Source organism: Rhynchophorus ferrugineus, unplaced genomic scaffold (assembly GCF_030347505.1).
Source record: "Rhynchophorus ferrugineus isolate W39M unplaced genomic scaffold, kcgeb_rfMv2 rfM3, whole genome shotgun sequence".
Classification (NCBI taxonomy): domain Eukaryota; kingdom Metazoa; phylum Arthropoda; class Insecta; order Coleoptera; family Curculionidae; genus Rhynchophorus; species Rhynchophorus ferrugineus.
This window is the reverse complement of record NW_027472582.1, coordinates 35,617,816-35,644,869: the sequence shown is the minus strand read 5'-3', so window position 1 is coordinate 35,644,869 and position 27,054 is coordinate 35,617,816. Positions and strand designations below refer to the sequence as shown.

Genomic DNA, 27,054 nt, shown 5'->3' with positions numbered 1-27,054 from the left:
AAAAACATATGGATTTAATTCTAGTATCGCCATCTATGTGTCAGGTCGGGGGCTTTTCGATTCTTGACTTCCTTCATTGAATATAAACTTAATGAATTGACCCAGTAGGCCTGGAACCTTTTTGAATATAACAATAATGTGGCCTATAAAGCATTGTTTTTCTCATCCATTGTCCTTTCCAAATCCAGATCCTGCCAGGTAATCCTAAATCAGTTCATGCTAGAAGGCTGCAAACGCACTCATTTCTTCTGAGGGGAGATTTCCCCACAAAGCCCTCTCTATGACGCTCCATACACAGTGTGTCACATTCTCGTGGATTGTCAATTTTTGGCCACATTGAGATCCGAACTCCATTTCCCTCCTGAACTACCTGATATATTTCCACAACAAATCTGCTCAAATGTCTTCGTTAAAAAACTTTTCCTTGATGCTTGAAATAAGAAACACAATATGACTCCAATAATTACTAGTGATCAGTTCCATTTACATTCATTCAAAGTATCCAAGTCCATGATTATATAACTAATTATTTTATCTATACATATTTATATTCTGTTTAACCCACTTTTATTATATACAAATAGACTTTCTGTGAAACCAAAGTATGTGAAAATATATTTTTGTAAATTGTCATTGGTAGTCCATAAAATTCTAGTTGTGGTCACCCAATAACATATATATGTTACATATAAATCTATGAGGCGGCTTGTGAGTTATTGCTATATGAGTTATATATATGTTACATATATATACTCTATATATAGTTTTATAATATATTTTATAACATAGTTTATAATTTAACTCATATTAATGTTATATTAAGGCTGTTATATTATCAATTTAATAATTTTTGATAATTTTATAATTAATGATTATGTTTCTAACAGTTATAGTTATCTAACAGTTGTAACTAGTTAAAAAAAAGATATATCAAAAAAATATCTGAATATTATATGCCTTAAGGAGCAAAGTAAAAAAATGTAGTGGGGATATTGATTATAACATATACTAGCAAATAACATCATTGGCGTCATATTATAGTAAGTGATCTATGAAGTATTTGCATTATTGATAATTCTAGAGAAGTAAGTCAAATTTAGAATAATTTTCTATTTAGTGAATATAATTTAAATTATTTGAAACTATAATTGATTAATTCTGCCAATTTTAAATAACCATTAAATTGTTTTGTAACTTATTCTGCAACAAATTCAGCAAATTCCAGGCAAAATGATTATTAATTTAAAATGCCTAAATGTCTGTATTATGCGTAACAATCAATTTGTTTCAGAGTTTTTAATTAGAACCGCACAATATATTTTTTATCTTGTCTGAAGATGAAAATGTGTTATTAAATGATTGTTGGTAAAGAATTAAAAAAGTATTTTCTTATTTTAACCCAGATTAAAATTAAGTTTTATATAATTTGGTTTTTGTTAGAATATATGAATGAAAGTTTTTTATAGAAATATAGTGACTTATAATTTTAATTTGTTATTGGTTTTGGCACTTTGATATTTCCACTTATTTTTGATTTTTAACTGAACGTGATAATATACTTAAATGTAAATATTTGGTATTTTTATTGTGTTTATGTAAATATTGCTCAATATAATAGGCATATTTGAGTATATTTTGACATGGGCGTTGAATACTAATTATTCACTTTTATCACGTATTAAATGCTGATTTTAATATTTTAAATTACAGCTATGGATACCATTAAATCAAATCGACTTTTAACGTTTTTTTATACACCCAAAAAGTTAGTTAGTTATGAATTATATCTCATTTCAATCACTTTTATAGTTTTATTTTGGTTACTCAAATTTCTGTGGGGTAGACGAAATTTATATAAATCTGCTAGCAAATTACCAGGACCATATGGATTGCCAATTGTTGGCTCATCCCTTAGATTTCTAGGACAAGCTTCAGGTGCATAAATGATATACTATATATTTAAGCAATCAAGTGATTTACATTGTTTTTAGATATTTATAAATGTATTGATAGTTTATTTCTTGAATATCATTCTGCAAACATTTTCAAAGTGTGGTTTGGAACAAAACTAGTCTACTGTACTGCAGACGCTAAAGTATTTGATATCGTTTTCACTAGTCCACATGCATTGAGAAAAGAACCTTTTTATAATTTAGGTGATAATTTATTCGGAGGTGGACTTTTCAGTCAAAAATCAAGTAATTTTTATATACCATTTTGTAATAACTTTCCTAAATATATGATATTTAATAAATGTTTTGTTGTATGATTTAATGGATATTTTTATTATGGTATATTTTGTTTCAGTACCAAAATGGCGACGAAATAGAAAATTTATTACACCAGCCTTCAATTCACAAATGTTAAATAGTTTTATGGGAGTATTTGTTCAACGATCTAATGAACTAATTCAATTTATGAGACAGTATGAAAAGAAAAAAGATGTTGATTTATATGATTTCCTTTCCCGATATGCATTAAAAACAATTTGCGGTTAGTAATACTTTGTAAAAATAATTTATCTTAGACAAGTGGATGAATATATAATATATCTAATTCCAGACACTGCAATGGGAGTTAACATAGACACAGAACCAGAAGGGGACAGTTTTAACCATTGGATAGTGAGGTCGTATATATTTGTATTATTATACGCCATTTTAATAAAACAATGATAATTTGTAGAGCTCTGGAAATATTAATAGAAAGGATATTTAATATATATTATCAAATTGATATTATTTTCTGCAATTCAGCATTAGGCAAAGAATTTTTAGATTTATGTAACAAATCTAGATCATTTACAAGAAAAGTAAGTTACACCAATTTAATTTAAAACTAACAAAATACTTCTATATAATTATTTACTTTACGTAATTATTTAACACATGGGGTGAAAAGTCCCGGACATAACAAAAAAATTCGGTAATTTTTTTAAAAATTGGCTTTATTCATTAACGTAATCTCCATCAAGAGCCACACAATAATTTCAGCACCGCTCTAACATTTAAATACCACTTTTGTAGAACGATTTATCTTTTGCCTCAAAATAGGATTATCACCAGTTGCTGTCCACTATGGTGACGAGCGTTTTGATTTTCATCCATTGTCACATATCGAAGCAAAAATTCCGGTTTGTTTCGCTTGAACATGGCCAAAAACTGCCGCTTATCACCACGTTCTTGTTTTCAGTCAATAGTGAGCAAACAGGCACCTACTTTGGAGAGAGCTTTCTCATAGTCAAAAGCTCATGCAATACACGTTCTTTTAATATTTTTACGATGTTAGCCAACTCACTCAACTTCACTTTTCGACCTTTCAAAACGATTTTGTGGATTTATTTGATGTTTTCTGGTGTTACCACCTCATTTGTATATCCACTGCGTTCTTGTACCATCCATGTCTCTAGAACCGCGTTTGTCACCAAGTCAAACCAACGTTTTATTTTTTTTCTGATGGAGCGGATTCCCTATAACGCTTTTCAAGCCATTGCTTCGCTTGAACGGTATTTTTTCCCATCAAGAATCAGTGTTAAATTAAAATATGAAATTATTTTTGATCCATTGTTTTGAAAATAACATATGTGGTGTCACTCTTAGCACAATAACTCACAAACTTGTGAGTAGAATATCATTAAATTTTAACAGCTTTTTTTTTAAAGGTTAGTACTAACTGAAAAAGCGGTGAATGTAATAAAACTAGCCCTTGTGTGACTTACACATACTTTTGTTATAAACAATATGTTATATAAATTAACATTGGACAATTTTTATTAAGTTTAAAATATTTACATAAATGTTTGTTAAATTATCGTATTTATTAAATTGTTATTAAACTTATTCCAATTTTTTATAGATTATTGTCAAAAAAAGACAACAAATGGAAGAGGAAAAGAAAAATAAGGATATATATTATGAAGCAGGTAAGTAAACTCTAGTAATTAAGTCAATAATTCTAAATTTTAATATTCGCTCGTTATAATTTGTTTATAGTCAAATAGTCAGTCAGTAAATGTCCAAAGAAATATTCATATGTTTTATTAATACGGCATATACACTGTCAGGTTTATCAATGTTTTATAATTAAACATAGGGGTTAAGAAAATCTATTAATTTTTTTGATCAGCAATCTTTAGACACAATAAAAATTAAAACCTAATAAAAGCTTTAATCCGAAAATAATGGTATACCTCTACGATGTGATTCGCACCAAAGACCCAATATGAGTGGCATTTCTGTTGAACTTTCGAACTGAAACTACTCTTTCGATTTTTCATAATAAAAAATTTCTTCCTCGACTTCTCGATTATTTGAAGCTGTATTAAAGGAGTATTTCGTTGAATATCAAGCCTTTATTAATTGAACATTAATTGTTCAAGTAACACAAGTAATCCCAATTGGAGATTCGAGGACGCAAATCTGCTTTATGCAAGTTTTTGTTTTCTTACCGTCTTATCATTCGGAAATCATCTTGCAAGCCCAAATTCATCAAGTTTCGCCTTTTTTTACGTTAACTGTTTTTATAATACGTCTGGCCACCGTAGCGAAATAGAGCATCATTTTATAACGAGTTGTATAACATATTGGGTGTAAACATGCAACATGTACATAATTAGTTACGACATTTCCACATCTTTCATATCATTCCTTCAGCAGAATGGTGTATATTTCTAACTCTTCAGAAAAATCCCATAAATCTTGGTTAAGTTGCTTTAAGCCAATTTATTCAGTATCTTGATCAACACATATTTTAAAATGACCTTATATTAAAACTCTTATTATTACACTCTTGAGTGTAAATACATTTATCTACAATATAATTCTAGTATTATCCCATTTAAACCCATTTTGGGTTGATATTCTGGGAAACATTTTCACCACCAATACAATTTGCTGATAAAAACTAGGCGATGGTTTAGCTTTCTGCATATAATATTCTGTATATAAATGCTGCATATAAATAATTCTACATATACGAGGTAAGAGCAATTATGAACAGAAAAAAAAAGAGTAAAAACCGATACATTTCTGAAAATGAGCTGGAGCATATACACAACCGTTCTTAAATTGAGGATGCTTTACATTAAATTAATATTGACTATATTTCAGCTACTCAGACATAGAAAAATGTTAACACTCTTCTTTATATCATGCACCCAAAATAAATAAACGCGGTATAGAAACGGAATAAATTAAAAATGCTTTTGCGAGGACAGTTCAAATTAGTCAATCAAGCGCTTAAAAATGTTCTCAATGCCTGCAGTGGTGAGATTACGCCAAATATTATCCAGTGGCGCCCTTTAAGTTAACACCCTATATTACTCCAACAAATTCTACTTCATATTTTAATTTCGATGTTAAATTTACGGTTAAGAAATCCTTCCTTAAAAACAACTGAATGAACTTCTAAAAACAATCACTTTATCTCATCTGCAGATTTCTTCAAATTAAAAGAATAACATAACAGAATTCGTATAGAAGATATTGATACGAAATTTGTGATATTGACATAAAGTCCCTATATTTAAATGTGCGATATGTCTAACAAAAGAGATTTATTTGTATATCTAAAATTTACTTCAGGTAGAGTAGACACTTAATAGTGCCGTAGGGTTGCCTTGGTGTAACAACTTTCTGGATTCTGGATGTGCCGAGGGAGATTAATAGCTCGCTGTTTTTATGATACAAATAATACGACAGAGTGGATTTAAGTAGAATATGACCAATTACAGAACAAAATTATGAGAGATATGTACGTTTGACTGGTTGATTTTGCATCTTGCAATATCTAAGGGTGATACTTTCTTACAGCGCTGGTTTGAAACTAACAATTTGTCAGTATCAACATGGACAGTGTTGATACTATATATAATATGTATATAGTTTGTTATTGTTTATATCATTAATGTTTCAGCAGAAGGGCGTAAGCTTCTAACGTTTATTGACATGCTTCTGAAGGTTACTTATGAAGATAACAAAAGTTACTTTACTGATGAAGAAATAGTAGATGAAACAATTACTTTAATGGGAGCGGTAGGTAGAGCTTTTTGATTTCTCAATATGAGATCATTTGAAGAGTTGAAGCATTTAGTAATAACAGCAAATATCACTATATTGATTAAGATAATTTAACATTTTAGGGCTCGGACACTACCTCTAACACTAATGCATTTGCATTAGTCTTGTTAGGCATGCATCAAGATATACAGGTATTATTATTTGAAATAATATATATAATTTTAGATCGCAAATATATGTTAAATTATTGTTTTCTTAGCATAGTTGAACTTAATCTTTATTGCGTTGTTGCCTACTGTTTTCTTCTATTAATGAGAAGTTCATACTTATTTGTATTATCTTCAAGTATAATTAATATTTACTAAATACTTTAGTTATTATTGCCAAAATTGTCAAGAAATTGTGAAATAATAGGTGAAAGTGGCCAATAAATGGCATCATGCAATCTATTATATACTTGCGTATATTTTGATCAGTAATATCTATTGTCAAGTATCTATTGAGAATTATTTTTCTACTTGTTCAAATGTTGTATTGCTGGGCTGGCAAAAGGTTTCAAAGTCAAGAAAATGGGATTAAAATTTCAAGAAAGATGGGAAATTTATAGAAAAAAAAATTAATAATATAATATAATTATTAATAACTTTTAAAGTGAAAAAGTAATCATTAAACAAATTTGAAAACCAGCAACTAAAATTGTGTTGTAAAACTGACATTTAGTAATAATAATTAGCTATAGCTATCCGATAATTTATATCGCTGTTCTGACATGTTAAGTATTTTTTTGCATCGGTATGTGATGATCAATGAAACATGAGGTAAACAGTTTACTAGGCAACTGCCGATTCAACAATGCCGTTCATAGTTATACATGCGTAATTGAAAAAAGTTAATGACGAGTATGTCGTTATGCAAAACGAGTTTTAAAAAAATATATATTTCAAACTTGACTGAAGATAATCGTTAAAAACATTTGCATAAAGAAATACTTAATTACTTAACATAATGTTACATAATTATTTGGTAAATAGAAAGATCATCATTATTAGCTGGCACATTACTTTAACCTAGAATACTTAGTATTAATTAAATTAAGTCATTACATATACGCTAACTAAAAATTTAATAACAAATATGCGGTATTGTTGTTCGGCATTGTATACTATATATTTAATAAATGTAATTTTTTCTTTATTTAGGAAAAAGTATTAGCTGAAATCTTAGAAGTGGTAGGCCCTGAGAGAAATGTATGTGTGGATGATTTGCCACATTTAAAATTTTTAGAAAGGGTCATTAAAGAAACACTTAGAGTATTTCCAGTTGGTCCCATTTTGGCTAGGACTTTGGACGGTGACATTAATGTTGGTATGAAACATTCGGTATTTTAATAGATAAAACATTAATTATATTTGAAATGTAGGCGATCATGTACTTTCGAAAGGCGGATCGATCTGCTTTGGAGTACTAAGATTACACAGGAGTGAGAAATATTGGCCTAACGCCTTGAAATTTGATCCAGATCGGTTTCTTCCAGAAAATGCTGCAAAAATCAAACCAGGCTCATATGTACCGTTTTCTTACGGCCCCAGAAATTGTTTAGGTAAGATTTATAAAATCTATTTATATATCTCAATATTTTTTATACAAGATATATAGCCTATCTAAAGTAGCGAACAGTGAACAGTGAACTATAATGTTAAAATAAATGGTATTTTATAATATGTTTGTTTCATTATTATATTTGCATTAGAATCCTTGTAATATATAAGCTAAAATAAACTAAAAGTCAAAGTTAAATGCGGCAACGTTACGACGTTTTGACATCTTAAATTGAGATGAAGTGAGTTCACTGCTACTTTGAATAGACTATACATTAGTTTCCTTGTAACATTTACATTTTTTCTACTTCATTTTATTGTTTCATAACCAACCATACCAGTCGTTGGTAATTTTAAATATATGAAACTGAAATAAAATTTTATAATTTTGGCCATAAACGTGAGTTCTAATTTTTTTTATTTTGTTTTATTTGCATACTTTAATTTAGATGGCGGCGATTTTGACATTAATGACCAAAAACAGGGAATTTTTCTGTGTGATATCATTAGATTACTATTGAGGTTTATTAATGAAAGTTGTAAATCACACATAAAGTCGAGATGTCGAAAGGTGTTCTGCAATTTTTGCAAAAAAACTTACCTATTTTTTATCAGTTAAGTCCATCCTACGTTCTTTTCGCAAATTTGGTAATCACTTTGTCATTAAGTTTGTCTATCCCGGAGTTAAATTGTTTCTCAATAGATAGCATGGAAAGAGCTGTTAAACAATATGCGGCCATTAAATTTATGAGAGATATTTTGATGCGCTTTAGTGTTGAGAAACACGTGTAGGCCCCTGTTGTTGTCATGGGAGTTATTACCACGATTTTATAGTTTAGTCTCCTTCAACGTGTCACCTAGATTGTTTGCTATTAAAATTTTTTGAAAGGTAGTACACTATTTATTGTTCTGCAATCATTTCTTGAATAAATAAGTAACAGTTCAGTTTGTAATCGTTTTTTATCAAGTGTGGGATAAAAGGAACATACGGAAGTAAGTTTATCCTCAGGAAAATTACTGCACTACTCTGCAAATTATTCCGAAAAGAAAAGTGAATATCCATTCATTTTTTAAATAAATGTCTCTATTAAATTTAGGGGTGTAACTGTTCCCTCTACTTGCACCAGTTTTCTCAATAATAATATCTGGTAATGGCCTACCTTTTCCTTTAAATCCCAACTTTTCTTCCTAAGAATATTTAAAAAATGTCTTCACATTAATTAAATTAAAGACCGCCTCCTATAGTCAGAATGTTTAGTATTGTTATTATTACCATACAGCGCACCCTTATTTTATGCAGGTTGTGACCAGCGATCAGCAAGTGTCGTTTTCATGGTCGATAAAATAATTCTTTACTGTTTTCAGCCTAAATCAGATCGCACCAACGGTGTGGTAGGAACACATATATCTACTAATGTCTAGTGTACACATCTACTGAAAAAAGCTCAGATACGGCTGGTTGAATGGAGATTTCGATGCGCATACAGGTTCAGGCAGAGTTGGCTGGGAAGAAGATTTGATAAATATTGGCAATAGAGAAATAAACTACAATAGTTTACGTTTATTGTCATTTGCCTCATTAAATAATTTTATGGTGGATAATAGTGTTTTCTAGCTCCCTTCGAAATCTTCCTCGAAATCCAGAAAGCAACGTGTTGAGGTTTTACGGTTATTAATTGTTATACTGAGATAGGTTTTAATAAATATTTTATTTAATACAGTTGATTCTAAACAGTTGAAGACTCTATATAAACGAACTAATGAATTAATATATAATATAATAACAGACAACAACAACGTACAACGTGGTTTCTCTTTTGACTCACACTTCTATATATCTGACAACTACATAACTCTAAAGTTCCTAGAAACTAGTAACATTTCATTATTGTACTTAACACATATTCTTTTTTTTTAACTAAAGAAGAAATATTTACTTTAACACATCGATTCAGCGGTATTGGATTATGCTTTAATTAATTCCCGGTTTTGTTCGACTCCCAACGATGTAATGGCGATGCCAGAATTTGATTTGGGATTTAACCATTACCTCCCATTACCAATAGTCCAGCTACGGCTCCAATGGGAAAAGTGTAAAATGTCGCATATTGAATCCAAACCATTAGAAACAGTTTCAAATCTAACGATATTAATATACTAGAAAAGCAAATATCTGAAACAATGAAAGAATGGTAAACAATGGTAGAAATTGATCTCACTAAATACCGAAAATTAAATAGAGATTTTAGTTAACGCTAAAACTAGAAATGGAAGCGAATCGAAATGGTGTGGTCACTGGTTTGGAAGTTTCTACATCGATACCGGAATATCCAGAATTGTAACAAACACTTGAGAGATTGAACGACAGGAGTAAATCTACCAACGATAACATTTAAAAAATAGATGAAACCTTCGTAAAGTAACATGATGTACATCTCGATCGATGAAGGAATTTCTTCATGCAACTCTATAATTATAACCCACCCTATCACAGGGTTTAGCAAATCCACCAGTAATTAACATTCCAGAAACTCTATTTCCTGATGACAAGTCAATATTGGATGAATTACAAACCGCAATAGAATCGTTAAATTATCCGGAATAAAGGCGATAGTAAACAGAGTACAAGTGAAACAAGTAAACAACTACCGAAGTATAAGTCTCCTATAAATTGTCGTGAAGGTATTTATGAAGATACCAATGAGATTTCAAACAGCTCACGAAGAGAATAATCCGACAACAAGCGGATTTTTGATCTAATCAATTTTGCTTAGATAAGACTTCGCGCCAACTGATGGAGATGTAATAGATGTAGAAAGCTTGCTATTGTCGTTTATATTAATTTTCACTTTACTTTCGTTTGTTACACCGGCCTTGGCAGCTTTGGAAGCTGAACATGTTTTCCTAAAACTTATTAAACTTCTTAAGGTGTTTTACATTAAATCAAATTGTCAATTTGTATATTATATAATACAGATGTTGATGCGCTAGTATTCTACAGCTCCGAAAAAGACCCCGATGAATATCAGAAAGCGATATGAAAAATGACAAATTAATATTGTTTGAGACCAGAATACCTGCGACCGACCGCCAACTGTGGCGAGATTTAGCGAAGAATGTTTGAAGAAGAGTTGATGTTGTTTAAATGCACATATTGATTTGAAGCCCATGTAAGTAGATTGTCTGACTCATTTCGTGACTTTCTACACTTGATCCCTTAATTTTTCTCGTTAATGCAGAAAATCACAAACAAAAAACGGTTTTTGGGTAAGTTTCTATCAATTTGTATATTTATTTATCATTTCCAAAGGTTTCTTTATGCGCCTACCGTTAATATTAACCCCTAATTAGTTAAATATTTCTTCTTATTGACGCTTTTCAATATCCATTGATATATTGGAACAAAGAAGAATTATTTAAACAATAAACAAAGAAACTCAATGACAGGTACAACGTATAAACACTTTTGCTTATCTTTTTAAATACAATTTTTTTGAATCTTATTTATATTTCTGTTGTTCAGGCGCAAAAATTAACAAAAAGTTAATGCATTGTGAGCGGTTACTTTACATCAAGTTTAATCAACCCAAGATTTGTTCTGAGAACTACATGCATTTGCGTGATATTGTCATCAGTTACCGCGATGGAGAAATTGCTATCAACAATACTGGTAGCGCGTATATTACGCCATATGCATGCTTGCGGTATATCAGATTTGTTCATCGCATTTACGTGCAATCCAAACTTGGATTAAATTAAAATTTGGTTGTTACCAGGAGGCCAAATATGTTATGTAGACAGAAAAATATTAAAATATTATGCAAATTAATACTTAAAAATAAAATATATTCTCTTTATTTATTTCAGGACTCAGATACGCAATGATGACTATGAAAGTTATATTAGCAACAATCTTACGCAGATATAAAGTATTTACTGATTATAAATCTATAGAGGAGATTGATATAAAATGCAGTGTTATGACCCGCCCAATTAATGGTTATAAATTGTATTACGAATCAAGAAAATAGTAATAGCCTCCTTCGAGATGGTGTTATTTTGGGATGGTCCTTAGAATGTTTGATGGAAATAGTAAATACATAATAATTAGATCCTAGTTTTAAAAATTTTGTTAATAATTAATACAATGTATCCTTTTATAAAATTATTTTACTTTACCTATTTATTTTACTTTCGTATATTTATGATTTTATATTTGCTAGAATATGGGGTGGGGACGTGGCATTTGCAAATAAAACTATTTGAAGGCTTTTCTATTGGGATGGTCCAAGCGATTGATGTTTATGTCATCAATGATATGGGTGAAAATCTCATCAATATCAGACATATGATTTTATCTGTATGCTATTTAACAGGCCAATTAAAAAGTCCCCGGCTTACCACAGTAAAACATATTTTTTTGCCAAAATATTTTTTTTTTATTTTTAACATAATTCCCTTCAAGGGTGATACTCTGATTATAGCGACCCTCCAATTTTTCGATACCATTTTTGTAGTACGATTTGACATTTGCTTCAAATTAGGCCTCAGTTTCGGCGATCACCTCTTCATTCGACGAAAATATCTTCCTAGCGAGCATTCTTTTGACATCTGAGACATGGAAATAGTCGCTGGGGGCCAGATCTGGAGAATACGGTAGATGAGGGAGCAATTCGAAGCCCAATTCATGGATTTTCATGGATTTAGTCTTGGAGAAGCAGCACTTTCTTTTTCTTCCCTTTTTCAGCGATTTCGTCCTTCAAACGGTCCAATAACGCAACGTAATAGTCTGTTGATGGTCCTTCCTTTTTCAAGGTAGTCACTGAAAATTATTCCATGCGCATCCCAAATACAGACTCCATAACTTTGCCAGCCGAGCGTTTTCCCACGCTTTGGAGCGGGTTCATCATGTGCAGTCCACTTGGATGTATGTCGATTGGACTTCGGAGTGAAATAATGGAGCCATGTTTCATTCATTGTCACATATCGACGCAAAAACTCGGCTAAAAACTTATTACGCTTCATCATCTTCAAACACTGTTCCGAATCAACAACTCATCGTTGTTTTTGGTCAAAAGTCCCAAATATTCGTGAATGATATGATGAACACGTTCAGCTGATATCTTTAGAACGTTTGCTATTTCATTCCATTTTAATTTATGGTCAGTCAAAATAATTTTCTGGAGTTTTTTAATGTTTTCGTCGGTAACATCTTCTGTTGGGCGTCCACTGCGTTCACCGTCTTCTGTGGTCATTTCACCACGTCTAAACTTAGCATACCAATCCTTGATGGTTGATTTTCCTGGGGCAGTGTCTGGAAACTCGGCATCAAGCCAAGTCTTTGCTTCAACTGTATTTTTTACTTTCAAAAAGCAATATTTTATTAATACGCGAAATTTCTTTGTATCCATTTTTTTCACAACAACAAAAGTTGCTTCACTCAAAATGCTATAATTTACAAACTAATGATCCGACAGCTGTCAAATTTATACACGCATCTTTTGAGGGTTAGGGCACACTAAAAAACTTTTTTCTAGGCTAAAAAACATATGGATTTAATTCTAGTAGCGCCATCTATGTGTACAAAAAACATAAAATTAGACTTTTCATTTGAGATAGACATGAGCAGCCTATATGGACTCCATTAATATCAGAAAGTTTTGGTAGCTAGTTTGTCAGATCTGATTTCTACGTATTATTATGTTGCCCATTTATTTTATAAAATCTGTGTTACCTAGAAGATAACATTAATTGTTTTAGTTAATTAATATAGTATATTTTATTAACTTTATTATTTATTATTAAAAAAAGTTTTTAATTGATATAAATAAAATTGTTTTGTAATTTACATGAACTGGCAACGTGGCAATATTAAATTTAAAATCTCAGGCGTCCCTATGGGTAGACTTGTAATTGTATCTAACAAGGACAGACTGTCAGTACATATAATATATGATAAATCAATGTATAAAGAATATAAAATTATTCCCTAAACTGATCCACTACTTTTTCTTAGATTAAACATGATTATCACAAGTTTCATTTTTTTTCCAAATTCCTTTATATATTATATTATTTATTATTCGTTTATATTTTTTCGTTATATTTGTGTCACAATTCTTAAATGTTAGGAGTACACATAAATGAAATTAAAAATTCAACTTTTTATACGAAGACAATAATTTTTAAAGAGCATCCATACAAAATTTTAATTCTCGTAAAATGCTAACGACTTATTTCTCAGTTTAATGATACGTACTTTTAGTTTCTATTATATATACACACATATACATACATATATATATATATATATATATATATATATATATATATATATATATATATATATATATATATATATATATCATAACAGTTGCAGTAACAAAGTTTATATTGACAATATGAATAAAATAAATGAAAGTCATTAAATATGATATGAAGTTCAACTTTACTGAAATTCAGCTTAAATGAAAACCTTAGAACGAAATTTCATCATCACCCTATCAATTACTTAAGTATAGATATATTGAAAAGTTCATTGTATTACATTTGCTTGTAAGTTAAACGTTTACTAATTTTAACACTAAGTATATTATAGTGACTTATTATAAAAATAAACATATTCGTCATATTGGAAAGGAAAACAGGACGCCTTGTGTGAAATAAAAACAGAAAAGCAAAAAAAAATAACCAACAATTTTATTACTTATATACCAATATGACAAAATTATTTCATGTAATCAAACTCTAACTGATCTACGCTGTGCCGGATTTAGACTAATTGATGTCCTAAGTAATCCGAGAATACGCTAAACCGCAGGTAATGATGGAATATTGTGCACATGCGCCAAATATTTACGCTCATCCTTTCACCTTTCACAAACAAAATCAAGATATTTTTCTTATTCTATTGTACATGTTAATACAAAATAACGAGAAATGTAAATATACAGACATATTTAATGCAACTAAGAACAAAAGAAAATAATTAGATTGAGTAAGATTGAGTAAACTGTTAGATGTGAACTAAATTTTATAAGCGTAATGTAAAAGTAAAGCGTAAAATAAATCCTTTTGGAATCCTCTGTGTATATGCTGGTAATAAAATATTTAACTGCAGGGAAATATATGTGGAACAATCACCAATTAAGATCTGTATTAAAAATAATAATCTATATTAATGAAAGCTATGAAATTAAATATTATTCGGATTGAAATTAATGCTCCTTAACTGTATGGAAATTAACATTATATCTAATTTTCAAATATTTTACAACTATTTACAATCATTTTTATATCGATATTAATCTATTATCTTTTCGGCTTGGTTAGGGAAGTGGTAAAAGTGGCAGGACGGTACTCCTGATGTTGCAATAGTTGCGGGTGCGAATCCTACTGGGACATGATCGTTATATTTGTGATTGTCTAATATTTGTGATTAACCAAGAGTACAAAATCCGATAAGAAAAATGATCTGTCACGACAGTAACCATATTGGGTAAGGCCGGATGTCTTTTGGGATGATCTGCTCACCAGTCGGTAGACTTAATGCCTGGAACCGTGGTTCGGAGCCCACGTTAAACAGTAGGTCCAGTAGGTGACGTCAGAGGTTGGTCACGTGATGCGTATGAAACCATCACCAACGAAATGCTTTCCCAATAAAATATTTTCATTACAGGTCCCTGTAATGGTAATTTAAATTAACGAATAAACTGCAGCGAAATTTCGTTCTCAGCGCCTTCCTGATGAGACCATGCAAAACAATTCTCAAATTATTTGTATTAAGTTAACGCTCTATATATTACAATATGGTGCCATATAGTACTTATTACATTTAGTACATTATTCGATTTTGTGACATATTATAATATAATTAAATTACATATAATTAAATTACGAGCAAAACAATTTTAATTTGTTGCTCGGCACCGACTTCAAAGTGATTAATTTCTAGTAATTAAAATAATATTGTAAATACATAAATAGGTTAAGGTAAGCATTAAGCTAAATTGTGTGTATATAGTAGAATATAAAATACATATAGTAGATAGGTTAAATACGTTTTTAGTCTATTTATATTTAGTTATTACGATTGTTATGTATATATTTTTAAAAAATTTTTTTTGCTTAAAATCTAAGATTGATTATTTTTTAATTTTTAGTGAGTTCCTTATTTATTTTTTGAAGTCCGTTCAATTTTCTTGTTAAAAATATTGTATTAGTTTAATGCTGAGTTTTCAGCTCGCCAGCAGCATGGTTCATTTCTTTGACCTAAGTTAAACAAGTTGAAACTACTTCCAGCAGAGCAGTGTTACATGCCACCCAACGGACAGACTTTCTGCATGAACGATTTTATGGTATGATTATATATAGCAGGGTTGACATGAATCGACCACCGAGGGAGTGCAATTTAACCCCATGTAATTTTTCTTGTGGAGAATTTTTGAAAATTTTACATACCTTGTTTCATTCCATTACATCATCTACAAACTAATATGTTTAATATATAATTATAATTTAAATGATTTCATCCAAATATTTACCACCTGGTGACAATAATCTAAATCCTTATAAGTAATTAGTCCTTAAAAGTAGATGGGTTATACTTAAAAGCTTACATGTTGTCTCTAAATATATTTAAAAAATATATAAATCGCTAGGACTATGTATAAAATATTGTTTAATTTTTTTAACCAAAACTTTTCATACACGGTATGCTATATCTGAGATTTGGGTGAAAACGGGACTATTCGGAAGATCAGATTAGAAAGCAAACTGGCTGACGAAGGTATAGGCGATTCTTATAATTAATATTATTGCAATTAAAAGCTGTCCAGGTAGGACAAAGTCATGACGTTGGTCGTTTCTTTAGGTGGTATATATCGAGCGACTGACAGCCATAGCTACGAAAAATCTGTGTTTATATTTCACTTAACAATGTGGTTAGTGAGACATCTAGATTAATTAAATATACATATATATATAGGTATAAATTAAATGCTACTCTAATTAAACCCTTTATTTCATCCAAATATTTACCCTACAATGACAATAATCTAAATTCTTATAAGATATTTCCAACAAAGTTCATAAAAAACCTGGAAATCATCTCTAGAAATGCCTTCGTGTCTATGAAATATCCCTCAATGTCAGTAGGTCTCTTCACAGGCAACTGTTTGATATGATTCCTGGTATAACGACTTTTAACTAAAATAAAATTAAATAGATTACTACGAGCGTACTTTATGACATTAAATATGATTTATTTTTAGTAAATAAGATGATTAGTTAGAACACTATCAACATCTTAGTTAAATCCATAACATAATTTTATTTTTGGTGTCGAGTGGTGTAAAACAATCTTACAAATATTTTTATTTTGTGGCGACCTCTAATACGAAAAAATTTAAAAGGCAATACTAAAAAAATTAAATTCTTCATAAAATATCTACTGCTATATTTGCACCCTGCTACTATAAGTCACCCCCATTCGCTGATTACTTAATTAAATACAGGCGAAGCAGAGAGACTTTTTTTATTTTCAGACAATAACAAACGGATTGGCGAACAACAATTTACGAAAAAGCATATTATTGCTCAAACAGGTTTTGAGGGCTTTTCAAAAACTTACTCATTAAATGAATGACCTAAGAATAATAAAAAGGCATGAATACCCATAACATAATTTCATTTTCTATATATCTATAAATATACAAAAATAAAATAAAACTTCTTGAACAACCCTCGTATTAAGCATGATCGATTATCTACTCTATGGTCTAGGCAAGCCATTCTAATGTTCCAGTAAAAATACAGGTAGGTATCATTGTTTGCACTTTAAAACGTAAGAAGTAATGAATAAACGATCTATACACTCACATAAATTAATTAATAAGTCTCAAACATTAAGTATTAGCGCATTATAATAAAAAGAAAAATATCAAATTCTTTAAATTAGGACAAACGCAATAGACGCAGTAGTAATAATTCATATTCTTAACACAATAGTAAACAATATCTTAACATTACATACTTTTGACTTAAATGTCAAGAGCCAAAAATAAAATAATGTAGCAACAACATCTTCATTAGGCCAGCCTACTAACTGTAAGCTCTACAAGCTCTAACACTTCGATCGAGAAGGAATAAAGAAACGGTCCATTATTATCGAATCTGCGTCTCTGCGCAACGTTGATTTTACTATATTCAATATATCAATTACGGAAATTTACTTCCTTTGATTGCAAATAATCACGATAAATTTGCTAACGGAAGTTACTAGAACACGTAACTAAATTTAAACATATATATCTAAAGATTATTCATATAAACGCATATCAAACATAAACTGGAAAATATAGTCTATTCAAAATAATATTGGCTTCAAGTAATCATGATTACCTATCGCAATATGTGAATTTGAATGTCTGAATATGTGAAATGAATTTCATATCGTGGCCTGCTTGTTAAATGTCTCCAAAGTTCTTCTAAACATTAGTAATTACACTTTAGTTACGCATTAGTCTTACGCTTTGATTGTTTTAATACTTTTCCAAAGGCTGCTTAATATTTGTGATTATTTTCATTGAAAATGCCGGAGCCACTAAAATTGTCAGTCATAAACATATCGAACTGGAACTAGTTAATGGGTAGGGGGATCTGCCAGTAAAATACATTAGAGAATTAAGTATTGATACTATTAAATATTAATTTGCTGCAGTTTTATTGAAAATATTTTTAACATGTTGCAGCTGCACTGAATGCCTACAGTGACCAAAATCTCTCAAGAAATGTAAAAGATACATATGAAGCGGCTGACGAAACAAGATCACCTTGATTCTTTCTAAATTCCCATGTTTTTTCCTATATATTTCCTATATATTCCTATATATTCGAGATCAAATTTATAATGTTACAGTTTATTGAATTTTATTAAATGAGAATAACATTTTTTGATATGTAACTGTTTGAGGAATTTAAGTTTTCCCTGTCAGTTACACAGTGTCCATACACTGTCAGGGAACATAGGATTTAAATCGTATAAAAATAACCCAAAACAGGATCTAATGGAACTTTCAGACATTACTCATTAAAACTATAGTTTTAAAAAGCATATAATAAAGTCAAAGAAGGTTTGTTATATCAATATGTGCATCTAGACGAGACTTGGATATTTCAAAAAAGAAAATTGGCCATTAAAAAGTGGAAAAACTATAAAAATTGATAGAGATAGGGAAAAGTTAGAATAACATTTGATTAGATTTTGTGAGTCATAATATTTTATTTATGATTCATTGCGGATATACTGTTCTTCATGCTGGAAACACGAATGGTTTTATTCTTGGGGCAGAGTTAGTGTTTTCAAAAGATGGCTACCATGGAGAAATAAAGCATAACATGTTTTGCTCTGGTTTGAAAAACATATGTTGAAGAGCCTGGAAAACCATCAGTAATTATTATGAATGATGCACCATAACATGCAGCACACTGTTGGATAGGTTTTATGTATTAAGTTTTAAGTTTATGTTTATTCATATATCTTATATATATCATATATATTTATTCATTATTAATATGGTAACACAATGTTACTTTTACTTCCCTATCACTGCATATTCTATCCAATCGAAATGATATGTAGTGTGGCAAAGAATTACTACAATAGACATATAGGTCAAGATGGATATACAAACAACAACTGTTTGAATATGTAGAAAGAAGCATTGTATACAATAAATATTTTAGTCTATATGAACTCTATAAGACACTCAGAGGAGGAAGTTGATAAATGATGCAATCATGAACAATTAATAGATAGATTGAAAATTAGTTGTTGATTTGAATCGTGACTCAAAAAATTACAGTGACTGAATCAAACTTTTGGGATGTGGAATTATAGTCTAATCCATTGATGAGTGTGAACACAATTTAGTTGTGTCATATACATAATATAGGATAACTGTAGGATATCGTATTGTAGAGTCTAAAAGTATTGTGTAAACAAAAATAACTGTTTTGTTGATGTGGCAAAATCATTAAGTAGAATGCAGTGATTAAACCTAATTTATCAAGAAAAATTTACACATCTACTAAGGATGCAGCCGTGTACATATAGACAGTTTAGGTCTGCTAATATTGACAGTATTTAGGTCCTGGCAGAGCTCTCTCTTCAGCTCCCATAATTTATTGTTCTCCATCAGGCCCCACTATAAGGACTCCCCTCTCTCTTCTTCCCCATATAATCTGTTCTCTCATTGCTCTGAAATTTTTAGTAAATTAGCGGATGAATGGTCCCATTGGGTGATTGTATTGTACCGAATTAAGGCTTTTTAGGGAGCTTATCGAGTTGGAAGTATCACTAACTTCAGTCAGGTCTTGAGACAAGAGATGGGATCTTTGCTTCGAAATATATAGTGTCGATCGGGCTAGTGTGAAAAGCTCCCAAAACAATTATAAGTGCTGCGTTATGAATTATATTTAGTTTATTTTTATATGAAGGAGCAGCCGAAATAACGTACTGCGTTATATATGCTTATAATGGTCTCCGTGGGCTCCTCAACTGAAGCTAATAAATCAACGAAGCTTTCCAATAACCTTTTAATATCCATCGTTTAAGCAATTAATATGAGAGCGCCAGCATAGCCTCGAGTCGAAATGTAGACGCAAGAATTTTGTTGCACTGTTTAATAGGGTTGTTGTCTAATGACAGCGCGTTAACTCTAGGACAGTTTTTTTTTCCTGCAGAAGAACACTAGACGATTTGCCAGAGGAGACAGATAAACCATCCTCCTTCACCTATCCAGTTGAAGGTGGTTTAAGCATTGCTGCAACCGGAGTTCACTAAATTTGTAGTCTCTGTACGATATAACATATGATGATATCGGCAGTGAACAAGCGGCAACTAACATTACTTGGGAAAACTTGACTGACTGAATTAATGACTATTAAGAACAACAAACGGCTGATACAAAAACCCCATTAGTTTGTGAGAAGGCAGCATATTGTTTGTTCTGATTTCGAAGGAGCGGTTTTTAAGGAAAGACTGGGCACAATGGTATGTTCTTCCTTCGATATTTTATTTGACAAGAAAATCAAGGGTGTTTGACCATCCGACAGAGCCGAATGCTTTTTCAATGTCCAGAAACACTGCAATGGTGTCCCTCATTAAAAGTACTAAATTATTGATGGTGGAAAACTCCTTCGGTATCCTAATTGGTGTTAGGTTAATACTTATTTCTTGCCTAGAAAGAGGGTGAGGCAGTTTACACAAGTGACTTATCAGAGCTACCGAACAGTAGCTTTCCGGTGAACACTATTTTATCCCAGGTTTATTACCTGTCCATATCTAGTTATAGAGCTCTGGTAGGTGTTGCAACTGGTCAGATGGTAATTCTTTAATAAAGATTGTTCTTACGCCATTTTCTCTTGGGTCAGTATCTCTATTCTTGCTTCTGTGATAGTTGGAGGGTTGTTAGGGTTATTAGGATAGTGTTAGGGTGTTAGGGAAAGTAGACCGTAATAGTAGTTCCCAATAATTCCCGAAATTCGGTTTGGTTTTTGTGCAAGTTTATTGTGGAATCTTTTTCTAGAGCGGTAGTGGGGACTCAATTTTCGGATATTTTTTCAAATAGTTGGAGATGGGGTATCTGGGTGCAATTTGCCGGTGAAATAGCTCCACGATCTAATCTTTGACGGTCTTACCATTCTCCTAGCTAACGTCTCTTGTATAACTCGAATTTTTTTGTTGTGGGATTACCTTTAAATCCACTCAGAGCTTTTTTTCTTTCTCTTATGGCCTGTTTGCAATCATTATACTAATACGGCACCGAAAGTTTAGCGTATGAAGGGACAAATAAAGGGGTTCAATTTTCCGATGCCACAATGATGGCTCTTGTGAAAGCTGCGTGGATTGGTCAACATTAATCTATATTTATTACAATCAGTTATTTTTGTGTTGTGTTTTATGGTATGTATTCTAGAACTATATCTTGTCCTACTAGCATCTCAACCCCACCAGATGCCCTGATGAAGTCATGTCTTTTCTTCCGGGTGATCGGGAAACCTCCAATCAAGAGGACTCGAGAATCTTAAATGCGTTTCCTGCAGCAACATGACTGATGGTTTATATAAGCACTGAATTATTTTAACTTCCTCCATTCTCTATTTTAAACCAATTACATTCAATTCAATTATTCTTGCTGGTTTATATATAGTAGAATATTCAGCAGGACAAAGTTGACCGAGAAAAACAGTTCTGAAATATATGTCCAAATCTTTGGCACTGAAAACAACGCAATGGATTTGGAATTACTGTGAGACTTATAAAATCTGTTCTAGCTCTTTCAGCGAGAGAATATTTCTAAAAAGTGAGACTAAGGCTGCTGATTCCCTGAGGTACTTTTACTTCTATATTATAAATGTTATTCGGTTTTATTATTCTGATTGTCTCTAATTGACATTTATGACAAGTTTTTTTAAGGGATTCCAATTCTTCGTGGTTCCATCTACGCACTTGTGCAAAATAAAAGGCGAGACTTTTGCTAGTGAGTCATAATTTAGTCTTATTTGATATATTTACGGTAAAATTTACTGATAATCTATACTGGAGTCCTTTACTGAGGCATGTACATAATCCTGGGTCTCTTGAAATCAAAACTTATTGGGGTGCCAGTAGCTATTTACTGAAAGAAAAGGACTTTGCGAAGAACTAAAAAAGTTTGAAAACAATAAATTGTAAAATTTGTTAGACGAAACCTAGTCAGATCTTTCAACTTCTGATTATTGCTTATTTAGATCGCTGTTTTAGTTGCGCTTGGCTGCACACGATTCTGAAATTCTGAAGAAGTGCGAAAATGGATATACGATTGGATCACTGTCAAACCAATATTATTCATTCGACAGAGGGTGACTAAGTCACCAGAAAATTTGTATAAAGTGATATAAACTATTCTAGCTTTTATTAAACATTTTCTCTCAATCAATGCATTTTTAAAGAGACATAATATATGTGTGTCAGAGTGTCATAATACCTTCATATAAACTACTTCAATCAAAAGTAATATCAAAGATGTTAAATAATAAACAATAAGTTTACCCATGATTGCCCCATATCGTTTTCTGCATACTGGACAGGTGTTTTTTCTTTTCGACCATTTCTTCAGACAATGAAGACAAAATTGATGTTGACAATTTTTTGGTAACCCTATTAATTTTTTATATGTGGAACACAAGCAAATGGGACAGTTTGCATTTTCAGGAGAGTTATCAATATCTTGTCGATATTCCGAATTTAGTCTTTGTCGCTTTTCATTAGGTACATTGGGAAGTTTACAATATTTCCGTTTCTTGTTCGATTCCTCCATAATTTTCTTTAAATTTGTACGAAGCTAAATATTGGCTTTAATCACGAACTAAGGCCTCTAACCGAAACTTACTAAAGTTTAAATTGTAACAATGACAAAAAAAACATATTGTCAAAAAGTTATATAACAATACACGTACCTGTTGTGGCAATTCTGTTTATTAACTGACAGAATCATGGCATTGAAATAATAATTCATGTAATTAGTAAAATTGGTGAATTTAAAGCAAACAAATCAATTGCATGTTTATAATTAAAATATACTTTATAAATAAAACGACTTTTTTGATGTAATATTTATTAATAATTTTCATATTACACCCACTTAGTTATTGGAATGTTATATAAGTGCGGCTTCTATATCCGTTAGAAAATTATTGTTGTTTTTGGGGAATAATTATGACGAAATGCATTAAACATACATTTTAGTATATTTCATTCATCCCTCATTATGATGGATTAAAAATAATGGTATTTGAACGTGATGAAAATAGAATTTCAATTTCACTTCAGATAAATTAAAAAATCGCTAAAAATTAATTCCAAATATTTTATTAAATCACAATATATTTAATAACTAGCTTGGACGCTTGTTAGTATTCAGTAACGGTCTACAAGAATATTTTGATTTTATTTTCTAAATATAATAACACTCGGATAATTATTCTCCATTGTTCAAAAACTTTCGTCGAATTTTCGTTGGTCTCTGTATGAATGTTTTGGTTGCTATACGAAAGACGTGCAAATGTGAATCTACACATTTCATCCATTTATTTCTGTTATTTTCAGTGCTTGATAATTTTAAATATATTTTGAGGAGCTCTAAAATGCTGGTGTATATACAGAAAAATTACAAACATATCTATGCACATAAATCTTTCACACACTGCAACAAAATTTGCTACAGTTATCTTATATTAATTATATACTCCACTTTAGTAGGATACGTTATTCCTGAGTTATGCCCGGACTTAGCGCATGCGCATATTGAGCTCCATTTAATTTTAAAACAGTGAATAATCCGACTCTTGCGCATGCGTATATACATCTTTATATACTTACATTCTTCTAAGACGACTATTAGATTAAATGTCGAAAATATATAATTAAATAGGTTCAGGAGATAAATAAAATTGTAAAATTTTGGAAATAACACATTTTATTTAAAAAATAATTAATAAAACGAAATAATAAAAATATAATTAATATACGTTCAGCCATTCTATTTTTATAAAAATATACTACAAGTGATTTATCCGAACTCCAAGCACAATTTATATAAACCTCATAGAAAAAACTTACAAAATCTACAAGACCAAACACCAACACTATATATTAAGATATATTCAAAGAATTTACGTTATGATAAAGAATATGTAAAAATATATTTACAGATATTACTACGAGACCAATTATTAACCTATATCACAATATTTAGATCAAATCTGACATAGTTATAACAAAACAAAAAATTTCTAATTTCAATACCACTTTTATATATTTAAGTTATGATCATGTTTCATCAACGTTTATTACATTTATCAAATTCATGAACATTTACCTCATATTACAATTGCCTTATTAAAAATTTATTTAGACTTTCAATAGCCATGTTGGTGTTTATTCCGGCATTGATTCAGTGACAATGCGCCCACACGCTCTCTGGTCTGGAAATAATAACTAAAAAATAAAAAATTATAAAAAACTAATTCATTTTAAATATATAAATTGTCTTCACGTTTGCAGATATTTGAAAAATGCATATTCTCTCACTTCTTCTAAATACTTAAAATATTCTTTCTTATATTGGATAAATTTTTCTTCATTTGTTTCTTTCATAATAATTTCCATTTTATTTTTCATATTATCTCGAAGCTTCTTGGATTTTATTTTACTTCTTGCTTGTATGTTCCAGTTTTTTATAACGTGCCAGGTACATAATAATCTCATTGGAACATTCATTTGCTGATTGCTGCCACTAACTTCATCAGTAATGCTCGAAAAAAGATTTCAATGATTATTTAATCTTTTCTATTACTTAAAAGAAATATTACCGGGAATCGTGTGTAATTGTAGTCCTTTAGAAAAACTGTTATCAATTCATAATCCCTTTTATTAGTATGATGGGTTCCATCGATGCAAATAACCCTGTTTTCTTTTTGAATTTTGTTTTTCATTATATCATTCATATATCCAAGGGCAAAGTCTTCATCCCGGAGGCCATCATACTTTTCATCTAGAGATGGAGATAGATTAAAGATAAAGATAATTTATTACATCACTAGTGAATACTCTGCTACCTTCAGAGAAGTTGCCACTAGGTCATTGGGATGTCTTTGTTGATTTATGTTGTAAGTTCTGATGATTCTATTTAGATCAACTCTTAAATATATAATCAATAAATTAATCCTTTTCAAAGTATTATCTTTCACTATCCTAGCATCCTGCAGAAACCTGTCAGGTGTAACACCCGCGATTAATTCAACTCCAATTTTAGTTTCTTCAACTTTTGTCAATCTTTTGTATTCTATATTATCTTCATGTCCTACATGCGTTTCAACAAAGTCAACACATTTTACCTAAAGACATAAAATATTTACTACAAGATATCTTAATTAAAATATGTCACTATGACCAGTTACTGCAATTCTTGCTGTTATTTTCGATGGACAAAACCCATTAATATACCGACTACCAATTTTTCTCGGTTGATGTACTGTACATTTACTTTTATAACCTTAATTGAATGAATGGTTAATTACCAAAAGTACGTATGAAATTAATAATGTTACTACATGTAGTGTTACTTTTAATGCAATTGTATACTATTTTTCTAATACGGCTTGGATATTTTGCATTTATCCTTCATGAATAATTTTCTTCTCTACTATCCTGACTCCTCCAGAATTAAAATTCTTCAATATTTCTAAAATGTAAGGTAGATATCTTAGTATTTATGTCGTGTGTCTCCAACAGATGTCTGCAGAAGTTAAGATGATATGCAAAACTCTCCGATTGTGAGAATTAAGGGCAGATAATTTTTGTTGCTCTTGTTTGTAAAACTACTTCGGAGTGAAATTTACGCATATGTCGATTTCGACTTGAAGTCAATGAAAATGTTTTTTCACAATTGTGGCATCTAATTATCTCAGTATAATTGTTTCATCATCTTTAGTTCTTACAATTTTTAATTCCAAGCTTTCAATCTATATTTACACCTGGTTTTCCATCATTTAAATACAATATAGCTCTCAATCACCAAAAATAATACACAGCAAACTGAATATATATTTTCTACTTGAAAGCACTCAAATGCAAAGCAAAAATGTGGCCGTTGATATAACGCATTCAGTAAGTGCAACGTTGAAAAATAATGCAAAATACTGACTAAGCGTTAAAAATCAGTTCAATCGTCAAAAACCGTTAAAATGCCATTGAATACAACGTACTGTCATTAGAAAAGGTTGGCAATATAGTTTATTCTTTTCTAAGGTTCATTCTATGCAGGAGATACGTATGCGCCAAGTCCGGGCATAACTGAGGAATAATGTATCCTCACTTTAGTTGTTTCCACTCTCATCACCCTGTCTTTGAAATTGTCAGAATTGAATCATAATTCCACATTCAGAAAGTTTCATTCAAATTAATAACTAAACTGTTAATTTCCAATCTATCTAACAAGTGCACGATTTCATCACTTGTCATTTTCTTCTTCAATGTGTCTAATCCAGTTTATCCAAATTGAAAGTGTTATTAACCATTCATGTTTCCAATATGATGAACAATATATCTGCAAAGAATTATTGAAAAATATCATGAATTCTATCATCTTTTATTTCAATCATAGTAATAAGCGTTAAAACAATGTTTACCGGTTTATAACCTCTAGTTATTATAACTAATATTATGAAGAATTTTACAGACGTTTGACAACCGGGCGACTTTTACAGGCTGATTCCGTTACATGTTCGAACGTATCAGACAACATTATGTCTCTTTTTAACTAGAATAAAATGAGAAGTAAAATATTGTTTTATTCGAAAACAAATTTACAAATCGCGGCAGACAATACATTAAT

At 30.6% G+C, this 27,054-nt stretch overlaps 1 protein-coding gene and 1 long non-coding RNA gene across 3 annotated transcripts; one reads left to right on the top strand and one right to left on the bottom strand.

Annotated features, from left to right (window-relative positions):
* The first annotated feature begins 1,042 nt into the window (after positions 1-1,042).
* Positions 1,043-11,793, top strand: LOC143194100 (cytochrome P450 4C1). Of its 2 annotated transcripts, none has more exons than XM_076400671.1 (12): positions 1,043-1,085; positions 1,711-1,935; positions 1,992-2,198; positions 2,308-2,493; positions 2,563-2,629; positions 2,686-2,812; positions 3,856-3,922; positions 5,917-6,032; positions 6,140-6,208; positions 7,217-7,382; positions 7,438-7,617; positions 11,483-11,793. In XM_076400671.1, the coding sequence occupies exons 2-12, from the start codon at positions 1,713-1,715 to the stop codon at positions 11,644-11,646; spliced, it is 1,572 nt and encodes a 523-aa protein (XP_076256786.1). In that variant the 5' UTR covers positions 1,043-1,085; positions 1,711-1,712; the 3' UTR covers positions 11,647-11,793. The 2 variants fall into 2 exon arrangements, with proteins under 2 accessions (XP_076256786.1, XP_076256785.1); XM_076400670.1 differs by having other exon boundaries at positions 5,914-6,032.
* Positions 11,794-16,619: 4,826 nt separating this feature from the next.
* LOC143193498 (uncharacterized) lies at positions 16,620-17,780 on the bottom strand. Its single transcript, XR_013005036.1, has 2 exons — positions 17,649-17,780; positions 16,620-16,822 (listed from the first exon to the last, which is right to left on the bottom strand). It is a non-coding gene; the product is annotated as an uncharacterized LOC143193498 (long non-coding RNA).
* Between the last annotated feature and the right edge of the window lie 9,274 nt (positions 17,781-27,054).

Coding starts and splice junctions, on each gene's coding strand:
- LOC143194100 (XM_076400670.1), top strand. CDS start 1,713: ATGGATACCATTAAATCAAATCGACTTTTAACGTTTTTTTATACACCC. Junction 2,813..3,855: donor CTAGATCATTTACAAGAAAA/GTAAGTTACACC, acceptor AATTTTTTATAG/ATTATTGTCAAAAAAAGACA. Junction 7,383..7,437: donor GGACGGTGACATTAATGTTG/GTATGAAACATT, acceptor TTTGAAATGTAG/GCGATCATGTACTTTCGAAA.